Below are 12,218 nucleotides of genomic sequence, written 5' to 3'. Positions count from 1 at the left end.
GAGATCGCAGGGCCGCCGCGACAACCACCATACACTTCGTGAAGACTCGAGGGGATGAAGCCAGCCCAAAGGGGAGGACCCGATATTGAAGGTGCAACTCTCCCACCTGGAACCGAAGAAACTTGCGGAAGGCGGGATGCACCGGAACATGAGTATAAGCCTTCTTCAGGTCCAGGGAGCACATCCAGTCCCCTGCTTCCAACAGAGGGTACAGGACCGGAAGCAACAACATACGGAACTTCTCTCGGACCAGGAACTTGTTGAGCTTCCGGAGGTCCAAAATGGGACGCAAGTCCCCGGTCTTCTTCGGGACCAAAAAATAACGGGAGTAAAACCCCCGTCCCCGTTGTGAGGGGGGCACCGGCTCCACCGCCCGAAGTCTCAACAAGGCCCTGGCTTCCGAGAGGAGAAGAGGAAGCTGGGTTCGATTGGAAGGAGCCGCGTCTGGCGTCGGCGTCAAGAAGTTGAGAGAGTAACCCTCGGAGATGACACGGAGTACCCAAGCGTCTGAAGTTATCCGAGCCCAGGTTGAATGAAAGGCCCGTAATCGTCCCCCGATGGGAAGCGGGTTCTGCGTCAATGCGGAGGGGGCCTGCCCCCATCCGCGCAGCACGTCAAAAAGACAGCGCGGGCTTAGACGCCCCTTGCGCCTGAGGCTTCTGGTTGGACGCTCTGCTGAGTGGGACGCCGAGGCGGAGGCCTGGAAAACGCCGGCGTCGACTTCTGTGGGTAGCGGCGCGGTGGCGGTCTGAACGGCTTCGGAGTCGCCACCCGGGGTTTGGGACGGACCAAAGAGGCGATGGAGCGCTCATGTTCCGACAGACGTTTGGTCGCCGCCTCAAGAGATTCATCAAACAATTCAGAGCCGACACATGGCAAATTGGCCAGGCGCTCCTGCAAATTTGGGTCCATATCAACCGTGCGGAGCCACTCGAGACGGCGCATGGCCACCGCAAATGCAGCGACCCGGGAGGACAACTCAAAGGCATTGTAAATAGCATGGAAAAAGGTACAGACGCAGTTGAGACAAGGAGTCCATAAACTTGCTAAAGTCCCTCTTATGGGAATCCGGCATGACCCCGTGATAACGGGGCATCACCTTCACCATGTGCCGCAAATAGGATGAGAAGGTGAAGGCATAATTAAGGACCCTGTTTGCCATCATTGAATTGTGGTAGAGGCGATGACCAAACTTGTCCAGGGTCCGCCCCTCCCGCCCAGGCGGGACCGCAGCAGAGACCCGAGAAGGCTGCGACTTTTTCAACGCCGACTCCACCAACAAAGATTGGTGGGACAACTGCGCCTTCTCGAACCCCTTACAGGGGATCGTACGGTATTTCGACTCCATTTTTGAAGGAACTGCCGTGACCGTCAGAGAGGAATCCAAGTTCCGCAGAAACGTCTGGTGAAGCACCTTATTCAAAGGCAGACGCAGAGACTCCCGAGGAGGAGATGGCAGATCTTGTTCCTCCAAAAATTCCTTCGTATATTGAGATCCCGACAAAAGATCGAGATCCAATGCCCTCCCCATGTCCAAAACAAATTTTGAAAAGGACGAGGGCCTTGAAGGCGGGGAAGGAGAACGAGAGGCCCGCTCCGCCAAGAAGGAAGGGGAAGCCTCACGGGAATACCGGGGTCGACCAGTGCCGTAGGAAGCCACACCCAAGGACTTCGGTGGGGTCGGAGACCTCCGATGCCCCGAGGACCCCCTCAGGGAAGTCCCCGGGGTACAAGGCACCGAGGCAAGCTCCCTCCCCCTTGGCGAGGGGTCTCTCGATAACCCACCCTCAGAAGAACGGAAAAGCCTCGGATTATCGAGATGGAGCTCCGAGACACGCAGGGTCTCCGTCCGGGTCGGCAAGGAGCGACCGCGTCGCCGAGGAGAGCCCCGAAGGCATTTGGGCTTTCTCGCCCGACGCTTCGCCCGAGGCCGACCCGAGGGCAAGGAGCCCCGGGAGGACCTCGACGAGGAAGAGGTGGAGGAAATCCGACGAACCCTATGCACCTTGTCCCGAGGCCGCACACTCCGCTCAGGCTGGTCTACTACCGAGGTCGAGGGCCCGGACGGGTTCGAGGCCGGGACTACCCCGGGGGTCGAGGTCGGGGCCGAGGCCGTCGAGGTGGAAGCCGGCTGCAGATGCGCGAGGGCGCAGGAGAGCTCCGAGGCAATAAGCGCTCGGAGCAAGTCCTGAAACACAGGCATGGCAAACATGGACGGTAAGTCCGGGGCCGACGGGTGCTCCCTCGAGGGCGACCTCGGTCTCGAGTATTCCCGCGGGGCACCCGCCTTCGACGCTCGGGGTGGGGCCGAGGACGACCCACCCGCCCCCGTTGAGAAGCCCGAGGATGGCTTCTTCGATGACCCTGGAACAGAAGATGGAAGTGAGGACTTACCCACCGTCGACTTCGGGGTCGAGGACGCCGGCTTCGACAAGGAAGGCTGACGCGGCGAGGTCGAGGGAGTCGAGGTCAAGGCCGGGGCCGAAGCCGACGTCGAGGCCTTCCCCGCCGCGGGGTCCACAGCAAAGAGCTCCGCCATTCGAGCGCGACGGCGGCGAAGAGCTCTCGGCTGAAATGTAGAGCACCGAGTGCAGGAGTCAGTCAGGTGCTCGGCACCCAGGCAAAGCAAGCACCACCGGTGGGGATCGGTTATGGAAAGCAACCGATCACACCGGGTGCACTTTTTAAAGCCCGTCAAGGGGCGGGACATGAATTAAAAAACCGGCCGGGAACGAACGAGGTCCCGCGGCCGCGGCTCCCGGGAGCCCCCGGAGCCGAACGAAAAACATTTTTTTTTTACTAATCCGCACACGCGAACGAAGAAAATAACAAATAAAACACAGCGACCGAGAAAAAAAATCAGTCGCGGTGGCAGAAGGCCAAAATGCACGGAGCACAAAATGAACAGGGCTTCTGGCTCCGCGGAAAAAACAGAACTGAGGACCACGAGGTGGGGATGCGCCCTCTAGTGGGCAAGAAGGCATGCACATGCGTGGTGCAGCATAGCAAACTTGAAACTTCTTTCAAGTTTGCTTGAAAAGCTGTCCGCGCTGGGGCTCCGTAGATGACGTCACCCACATGTGAGAATATGCTGCCTGCTTGTCCTGGGATAATAAATGTTCACCATTTTTGTTTTACTACAGAAATGAAGTATGTCAAATCTAAGACCAACATCACTATAATTCTGGGAAAAAGATATAGCGGAACTAGAAGAGGTTCAAAGAAGAGCGACCAAGTTGATAAAGGAGATGGAACTCCTCTCTTATGAGGAAAGACTAAAGGGGTTAGGACTCTTCAGCTTGGAAAAGAGACAGCTAAGGGGAGATATGATTGAAGTCTACAAAATCTTGAGTGGTGTAGAACAGGTACAAGTGGATCAATTTTTTTACTTCATCAAAAATTACAAAGACTAGGGGGGACACTCGAAGTTACATGGAAATACTTTTAAAACCAATAGAAGGAAATATTTTTTTCACTTAGAATAGTTAAGCTCTGGACTGCATTACCAGAGGATGTGGTAAGAGCGGTTAACATAGTTGGCTTTAACAAAGTTCCTGAAGGAAAAGCCCATAGTCTGTTATTGAAACAGACATGGGGAAGTCGCTACTTGCCTTGGATCGGTAGCATGGAATGTTTCTACTATTTGGGTTTTTGACAGGAACTTGTGGACCTGGATTGGCCACCATGAAGACAGAACGCTGGGCTGGGCTAGATAAACCAACAGGTCTGACCCAGTAAGGCTATTCTGATTTTTCTTATATTAAACTGAAACAGATTATCGAGTACTTATTGCATTTTTGTTACAAATACTGAGACCAGTAACTGACTGTAGTTTCATATTGTCACTTAAATCATTTCCACAAAAAGCATCTTTGCATTAACTACAGAATAATTTCAATAATTTGAGCAGTACCTTTAGTTGGTCCAGGTACCAAGTAAAACGATTTGAATCTAAAGCTGCCTCTTACTTTGTTTCCTAGCCAATGCTTAATACATAGACCATCTTTAGTAGCTAGTGGCCAGCTCTGCTTTACTTCTAAAGCCAAAATAACATTCACTGTTATTTGTGGGTCATGCTCTTTTGATTGAAGGGTAATTGCTGGGCTTCCAGATATCTTCATTTCAACTGCAACATGCATTTCTAAGAAAAAAAATTTTTTTTTAAAGTAAATCATTAAAATTTCTTCATTTTTGCAACATTTCTTTATAATGTTCTACCTGTAGCTGAATTTTTTTGAGAATATATATACGTCAAGCAATAAAAAGTAATATTGTAAAACAGTCAAAGGAAGCTGGAGCTGTGCAATCACTTGTAAAAGTGCTGCATCTACAATTATTGTTTTAAAATGTGCATACCAAAAATGTTGCATCAGTGATATAATTCTGTGGATACAAGCAGTAAAAATTCTAGCATCTTCATGAAAAGGTTTTAGTAGTATACAGTTTTCTAAATGAATCTGCATTGTAACAAAATATTTAGGCAGAACTTAGACAAATGTATTTTTCATCACAAAATTATTTTTTAATTTCCCTTTTTTTAAAAATATATATTAGGGGTTTTAATTATCCTACAGTGCAGGATATCCAAATCATATTATACATAAGTTTCTACCTTTTGGGAGCATCTACATATTCTCTCAGGAGTGAGGGAATGCTAAACGTCATTCAACAAACCTAGCAGCAACATCTTGTTTCTCTTCTCCAGAATCATCCCTATCGCCTACTCTATAGATCACCTAAAATGAGGCACTAGGATGATGTACTCTAAGCACAAATCTGTATCAGCAATTGCTATTACAGAATACTAGCTTAAGCCCAGAGTTCATCTAACTTTATGCACACGCATCTAAGCTAGCTCAACAGCTAATATAAATGCTTGCACCTAACTGCTGGCAGGGGAAGGGGTAAAACGTGGACCTGACGGACCTCGCGGATCTAAACCCGTACGGCCTTAAAAATCTAAGGTTCGTGTCGGTCCGTGTTTCTGTCGCTGACAGACCTTGATGAGATTTTAGCGCTGACGGATCCGTCTCAGCATAGGGAGGGAAAAGTGTTAGGATCCGTCAGTGCTAAAAATCTCTTCGAGGTCTGTCAGAGCCAGAGATTAGTGCTGGAGCGGCAGAGCAGAAGCCAAGAGAGCAGGGACATAGGTTTTGGACGTGCATTATGGAAAAGAAGTCTCCAGACTCCAGAGCTAGTCTCTGGCTCTGACAGACCTCGAAGAGATTTTTAGCGCTGATGGATCCTAACACGTTTCCCTCCCTATGCTGAGACAGATCCGTCAGCACTAAAATCTCATCAAGGTCTGTCAGCGATAGAAAATACAAGCGCCACGGACACGGACCGACACGGATCTCAGATTTTTAAGGCCGTACGGGTTTAGATCCACGAGGTCCATCAGATCCGTGAGGTCCGCGTTTTACCCCTTCCCTGCTAGCAGTGAGATGCATACCTACCAATATTCTATAACATGGCATGCCTCTGAGCTGCCCATGTCCCTCCATAAGTTTATTTGATTCTTGTTATACTGTCCAGGGAGGACCATCTGAGCAGTTTGCATACAGCTAATATTATAGGATAGTCTAGGCAGCACAGACTTTGGTGAGACCTCATTTAGAATATTGTGAATGTTTCTGTGTGTGGGGGGGGGGGAGAAAATGGTTGGTTATGCATATTTGTAAGTTGAATGTGCTTTTATTAACTTATTATATGATACAGATTTGTGTATTGCACTTTTGAAGTTTAGAAAATCAAATGAAGAATTTAATAAAAGAAGAGCTGCAAGGAAAATGTTAAACATAGTGAGTGGGGGATTCAAAAGGTAAGAAAAATCTGATGCGAGGCCAATTTACCACATATTGGGGCTCATTTTCAAAGCACTTAGACACAGAAAGTACCAAAGTAACCTATGGTAGTTTGAAGGCCATTTCGAAAAGGAAATCTAAGTCCGATTTGGATGTTTCCCACTAAATGTCCAAATTCAGAAGCACAGAAACATCAATTTTCAAAAGGGATATCCAATCTTGGCCACCAAAACATCAAACTTTTTTCACCATTTTTGATCACAAAAACATCCAAGTTAGAAATGTCCAAATCAGAACCATTTAGATGTGGGAAGGGCCTCCATTCTAATGGACTGACCACATAGACATGCCAACAGAACAGTGGGCACCGTAGAGGGCACTGGCTCTGAATGTGACATAAAGGGTGTCAGATATACATCTCATCATATACTACTTATAATTTGTGGCAAGCCTCCCAAAACCTACTATACCCACTTGTCTGCTACTCCAATACCCTCTATGACTGTTTGGCAGTACCTAAATGGCAATATAGTGGGGTTTGGGTGGGTTTTAATGTGCTCATAGTTAAACCATAATGTTGTGGTTAGTGGCTTAAGGGTCTGGCTACTCCTCTCTATGATTCACTAGCCTACCCATCTGGCTACTTCAGTCACCTGTGTGATACTCTACCAAGATGTCCTATACCAGAAGCTGCAGTTCCAGAGACAGGTATGTACTTGTTTTATTCCGTTTTGGGGGTGGGAGGGGATCAGTAACCATTGGATTAGTGTGGGACATTACTTAATCCTTCCAGTGGTCATCTAGTCAATTTGAGTACCTTTCTGGCACTTACTGTAGATGCTTCCAAAAGAGGTGTAGTCTAAAACATCTAAGTTCCATCCAGGATGTCTTGGGAAAGGTTTGATTATCCCCACAAGATGTCCAAGTCTAGCACATCCACAGCCTGCCTATAACACACATGCACAGTGGAGGAAGCATCTTGCTAGACATCCAGAAAACGGTTTCGATTATCAGCATTTGGAAGTCTCAGCAATTAGGACATCCAAGTGTTGACTTAGGCCGGGTTTTTTAAAAAATGTTTTCATTGTTTTTTTATTATGCCCCTATTTATATGTCTAAGTACTTTGAAAATTAGTACCATTGTCTGTTTGTGAGATAGGATTGAAATACCATTCCAGAGCTACATCTAGCTGTTGTTGCAGTCCCTTACAATTCAGATCTAGAGAGAGAGAGAGAAATAGTCCAAGGTAAGTCTTTCTGAGAGGAAAGGACCAGAGGACATATTTATCTCTAAAAGGAAAGGAGAGAACATATCTTTCAGAGAGGATAGGAGACATGATATTTCTCTGGGTAAGTATACAGTGGTGCCTCACACAACGAACTTAATCCGTTCCAGGAGCAAGTTTGTTATGTGAAACGTTCGTTGTGTGAAACGCGTTTTCCCATAAGAATACATGTAAAACAAAATAATTCGTTCTGCAGCCCTGTTGTCCCATAAGAATACCTGTAAAACAAAATAATTCGTTCTGCAGCCCTACATTTCCCTCCCTCCACCTCACCTCACATGCAGAGCCTGCCAGCCTTCTCCCTCACCCAGCCGCACGATCTGCAGGAGGCTAAGAACTTCGGGAACTGGGTCAGTTCCCACTGCAGCTCCATGTGACTCTAGGCAAATCACCTGACCCTCCAGTTGTCCTAGGTCAGTGGTCGGCAAACCGTGGCTCGCGAGCCGCATGTGGCTCTTTAGCCACTTGAGTGCAGCTCTGCACTTGCCTAGGGCCCGAAACTGTCAGAAGGGTCCCAGGGCTGGCGTAAGAGGGGGGAGCATAGATCTAAGGGGCCCTGCGATCCAAACTTCTTTATTAAACACCTAAATTTTCCTTTTCAGAGGGACCCCGACATGGCAGCTGTTCTCATAAACTGCCGGTAGCTGCCCCGAAGCTTTCCCTTTGCGGCGATCTGCCCTATCAGAAACGGGAAGTTGCAGTAGAGGGAAAACTTCGGGGCAGCCGCAGGCAGTTTGTGAGAATGGCTGCCATGTCGGGGTCCCTCTGAAAAGGAAAATTTTGGCTGGAGAGGGCAGTGATCTCTTGCCTTCCCTACTGCTCCTCCCCCGTACTGTCCAGCTTTCCCTCCCCTGCTGGCCAGAACTCCTCATCTTTCCCCCAAGAAATTCAACAGTTTTCCTTCCTCCCTCTTCGGCTGTACCAGCAGGTTAGTTTGTCTGCACAATATTCACTGCTGCTGTGCATCAGCAGGTCTGGCTCCCGGCACGATCTCAAAAAGCTGTGCACGCGCAGCTGCTGGAGTTGATCAATGTTCTCCTCTCCTGCAACTTCCGGTTTCCGGTTGCGTCAGAGGAGAAGATTGAACAACAGAGCATGCGCGCATGTGCTGCTCCCTGAAAGCGTGTGGCTGGCCGAAAAAGAAAGCCGGAAAACTCGGCATCCGAGGTAAGGTGAGGGTGCTGCTGTTCCCGGCTCACATTAGGAAGCGGCGAGAGTAGTTCCGCCCCCCCCCCCCCCGGGCCCCTCGGGCGACTTCGTTGTGTGAAACGAAGTTCGTTATAGGGAGCAAGACAAAAAGTTCGTTATGCGCAGCGTTCGCTGTGCGAGGCGTCCGTTATGCGAGGCACCACTGTACATTATTTTACTCTGGGGGATAAAAACTAAACTGTAAGTTCCTTTATAAAGATAGTTTAGATCTTAAAAGAGCAAGCTTTGCTTAGCTAGTTTCCATAAAATAAAAGCCTGTTATAGGGCTAGATTCACTAAACAGACCTACCGATCTGATCCGGGGGGGCTGATTCACAATGCGTCCTCATGCAAATGAGGACAATCGGAATCACGCCCCCAACCAACTGCAGATGGTAGATGATCTGCGCATACTTACAGAGCAGCCTTTTTTTTACTTCTTTTTCTTCACGAGCCCGTAGTTTTAACCCGCTTTAAACCCACGGGTTAAAGCCACGGGCTCGCAGTGCAGGGAAGGGCAGGAGAGTCGAGGCAGCAAGAGGAGGAGATTTGGAGCAGCAGGAGAGATTCGAGGCAAGAGCAGGGCAGAAAGTCGGGGTGGCAGGAGAGATTCGGGGCAAGAGCAGGGCGGCAAGAGGAGGAGATTCAGAGCAAGAGCAGGGCGGCGAGTCAGGGCAGGAGAATCTGACTCTAGGGCTTCAAGGCAAAATAACACTATTCGCTGATGACGCCAAACTATGTAATATAGTAAGTGAATGCAGTTTACAGAATTATATGGCGCAGAACCTGCTTACATTGGAAAGTTGGTCCTCAACCTGGCAGCTAGGCTTCAATGCTAAGAAATGTAAGGTCATGCACCTCGGAAGCGGAAATCCATGCAGGACATACTTCTTGAATGGAGAAACTTTAACTAGGACTTCAGCAGAACGAGATTTAGGAGTAATCATCAGTGCAGACATGAAAACTGCCAATCAAGTGGAGAAGGCTTCATCTAAGGCAAGGCAGATATTGGGTTGTATCAATAGAAGTTTCGTCAGCCGAAAGCCTGAAGTCATAATGCCGTTGTACAGGGCCATGGTGAGACCTCATCTGGAGTACTGTGTGCAATTCTGGAGGCCACATTACAGTAAAGATGTGCGCAGAATTGAATCGGTTCAGCGGACGGCCACCAGGATGATCTCGGGGCTCAAGGGTCTCTCGTACGAAGAGAGGCTGAACAAATTGCAGCTCTATACTCTCGAGGAGCGTAGGGAGAGGGGAGACATGATCGAAACATTTAAGTACCTCACGGGACGTGTCGAAGTGGAAGAAGATATTTTCTTTCTCAAGGGACCCTCGGCCACAAGAGGGCACCCGCTCAAACTCAGGGGCGGAAAATTTAATGGCGACACCAGAAAGTATTTCTTCACAGAGAGAGTGGTTGATCTTTGGAACAAGCTTCCAGTGCAGGTGATCGAGGCAGACAGCGTGCCAGACTTTAAGAATAAATGGGATACTCATGTGGGATCCCTATGAGGGTCAACAGGGCCGCCATCAGGGCAGTACTACCAGTCCTGCAATCAGGGACCCGGAGCTGACAGGGGGCCCGGGCTCCCCCAGGGTCCTAGGCCACAGTCTAGGGAGGGGGCAGTCCGCCCCAGATGCACAGGAGAGAGCTGGACGGGGCACCCTCGGAGTTCAATACATCTCGAGCCGAGAGGCTCGTCTTCTGTTCCTACCTGCCCTGCCGCTCACATTTAGCCGATTGGAAGTGTTCTCCGATGTCAGCGCTGACGTCGGAGGGAGGGCTTAAGCAAAGCCTGCCCTCCGACATCAGCGCTGACGTCGGAGAATACTTCCGGTCGGCTATTTATGCGCGGCAGGACAGGCAGGAAACAGGAAACAAGCCTCTCGGCTCGAGCTCCGTTTTGCTGAGAAAGTTGCAAAGATGGGATGGGAGGCAAACGCGGAACACAAAAGGGGGGAGGGAGTGCGTTTTGGACACAAGGCATGAACTTGGGAGAGAGGAAGGGAGGGAAAGAGATGCTGAGGTGGGGGAGGGAATGGGTTTTTGGACACAGAAGGCATGGACTTGGGAGAGAGGAAGGGAGGGAAAGAGATGCTGAGGTGGGGGAGGGAATGGGATTTTGGACACAAGGCATGAACTTGGGAGAGAGGAAGGGAGGGAAAGAGATGCTGAGGTGGGGGATGGAATGGGTTTTTGGACACAGAAAGCATGGACTTGGGAGAGAGGAAGGGAGGGAAAGAGATGCTGAGGTGGGGGAGGGAATGGGTTTTTGGACACAGAAGGCATGGACTTGGGAGAGAGGAAGGCAGGGAAAGAGATGCTGAGGTGGGGGAGGGAATGGGTTTTTGGACACAAGGCATGGACTTGGGAGAGAGGAAGGGAGGGAAAGAGATGCTGAGGTGGGGGAGGGAATGGGTTTTTGGACACAAGGCATGAACTTGGGAGAGAGGAAGGGAGGGAAAGAGATGCTGAGGTGGGGGAGGGAATGGGTTTTTGGACACAGAAGGCATGGACTTGGGAGAGAGGAAGGGAGGGAAAGAGATGCTGAGGTGGGGGAGAGAAAGCACAGTTACTTACTGTAACAGGTGTTATCCAGGGACAGCAGGCATATATTCTCACATGTGGGTGACGTCATCTACGGAGCCCCAGCGCGGACAGCTTTTCAAGCAAACTTGATTGAAGTTTCAAGTTTGCTACACTGCACCACGCATGTGCATGCCTTCTTGCCCACTAGAGTGCGCATCCCCACCTCGTGGTCCTCAGTTCCATAACCAGCAAAGAAGCCATCCCCGGGGAGGAGGGCGGGTTGTGAGAATATATGCCTGCTGTCCCTGGATAACACCTGTTACGGTAAGTAACTGTGCTTTATCCCAGGACAAGCAGGCATGATATTCTCACATGTGGGTGACCTCCAAGCCAACCAAAAAAGGGCAGGTGGGAGGATGGCAATTTAGGAAAACAGGTTACGTAACACCGACTGGCCAAACCGGCCGTCGCTTCTGGACAAAGTGTCCAGACAGTAGTGGGAGGTGAACGTATGAACCAAAGACCAAGTGGCAGCTTTACATATGTCCTCCATAGGAGTAGACCGGAGGAAAGCAACAGAAGCTGCCATCGCCCGGACCTTATGCCCCATGACTCGACCATGGAGCGTGAGACCAGCCTGAGCGTAGCAAAAAGAAATACAAGCAGCCAACCAGTTGGACAAGGTGCGCTTGGAAACAGGATGTCCCAACCGATTAGGATCAAAGGACAAAAACAATTGAGGAACCTTCCGATGAGACTTGGTATGTTGGAGATAAAAGGCCAACGCCCTCTTACAGTCAAGCGTGTGAAGCGCCGCCTCACCAGGATGAGAGTGGGGCTTCGGGAAGAACACCGGAAGAACAATGGACTGATTGAGGTGGAAATCAGACACAACCTTAGGCAAAAATTTAGGATGGGTGCGAAGAACCACCTTGTCATGATGAAACACAGTAAAAGGTGGATCCGCAATCAAAGCCTGCAGCTCACTAATCCGACGAGCGGACGTGAGCGCAAGCAAAAAGACCACCTTCCAAGTGAGAAACTTAAGATGAGATTTGTCGATAGGCACAAAAGGAGGCTTCATCAGTTGAGCTAAGACCACATTAAGATTCCAAACTACAGGAGGAGGTTTCAGAGGAGGATGAACATTCACGAGACCCCTCATGAAACGAGTTACCAGAGGATGAAGAGAAAGAGACCGACCCTCGAGATGCCGATGGAACGCCGCAATGGCACTGAGATGCACCCGAATGGAAGTCGTCTTCAGTCCAGACTTAGACAGATGCAACAAATATTCCAGCACCGAAGACACTGAAACCGAACTCGGGTCCAGATGGTTCGAGGAACACCAGGATGAAAATCTGGTCCACTTCTGGGAATAACAAAGCCTAGTCGAGACCTTGCGCG

General features: G+C 49.6%; 1 protein-coding gene across 5 annotated transcripts in view; it reads right to left on the bottom strand.

Moving 5' to 3' along the window:
• LOC117358224 (cyclic GMP-AMP synthase-like) overlaps nucleotides 1-12,218 on the bottom strand; it is a 66,198-nt gene that overhangs the window by 28,038 nt on the left and 25,942 nt on the right. For 3 of the 5 annotated variants that reach the window (XM_033939898.1, XM_033939901.1, XM_033939902.1), the window contains one exon: nucleotides 3,914-4,141. The exons of 1 other annotated variant lie outside the window; for it this stretch is intronic. In XM_033939898.1, the coding sequence (XP_033795789.1) occupies nucleotides 3,914-4,141 (228 nt within the window). The remainder of the gene's footprint in view (nucleotides 1-3,913; nucleotides 4,142-12,218) is intronic. One more of the 5 variants, XR_004538970.1, reaches the window with a different exon arrangement.

Source organism: Geotrypetes seraphini, chromosome 3, assembly GCF_902459505.1.
Source record: "Geotrypetes seraphini chromosome 3, aGeoSer1.1, whole genome shotgun sequence".
Taxonomy (NCBI): domain Eukaryota; kingdom Metazoa; phylum Chordata; class Amphibia; order Gymnophiona; family Dermophiidae; genus Geotrypetes; species Geotrypetes seraphini.
This window is presented reverse-complemented; position numbering and strand designations above follow the sequence as displayed.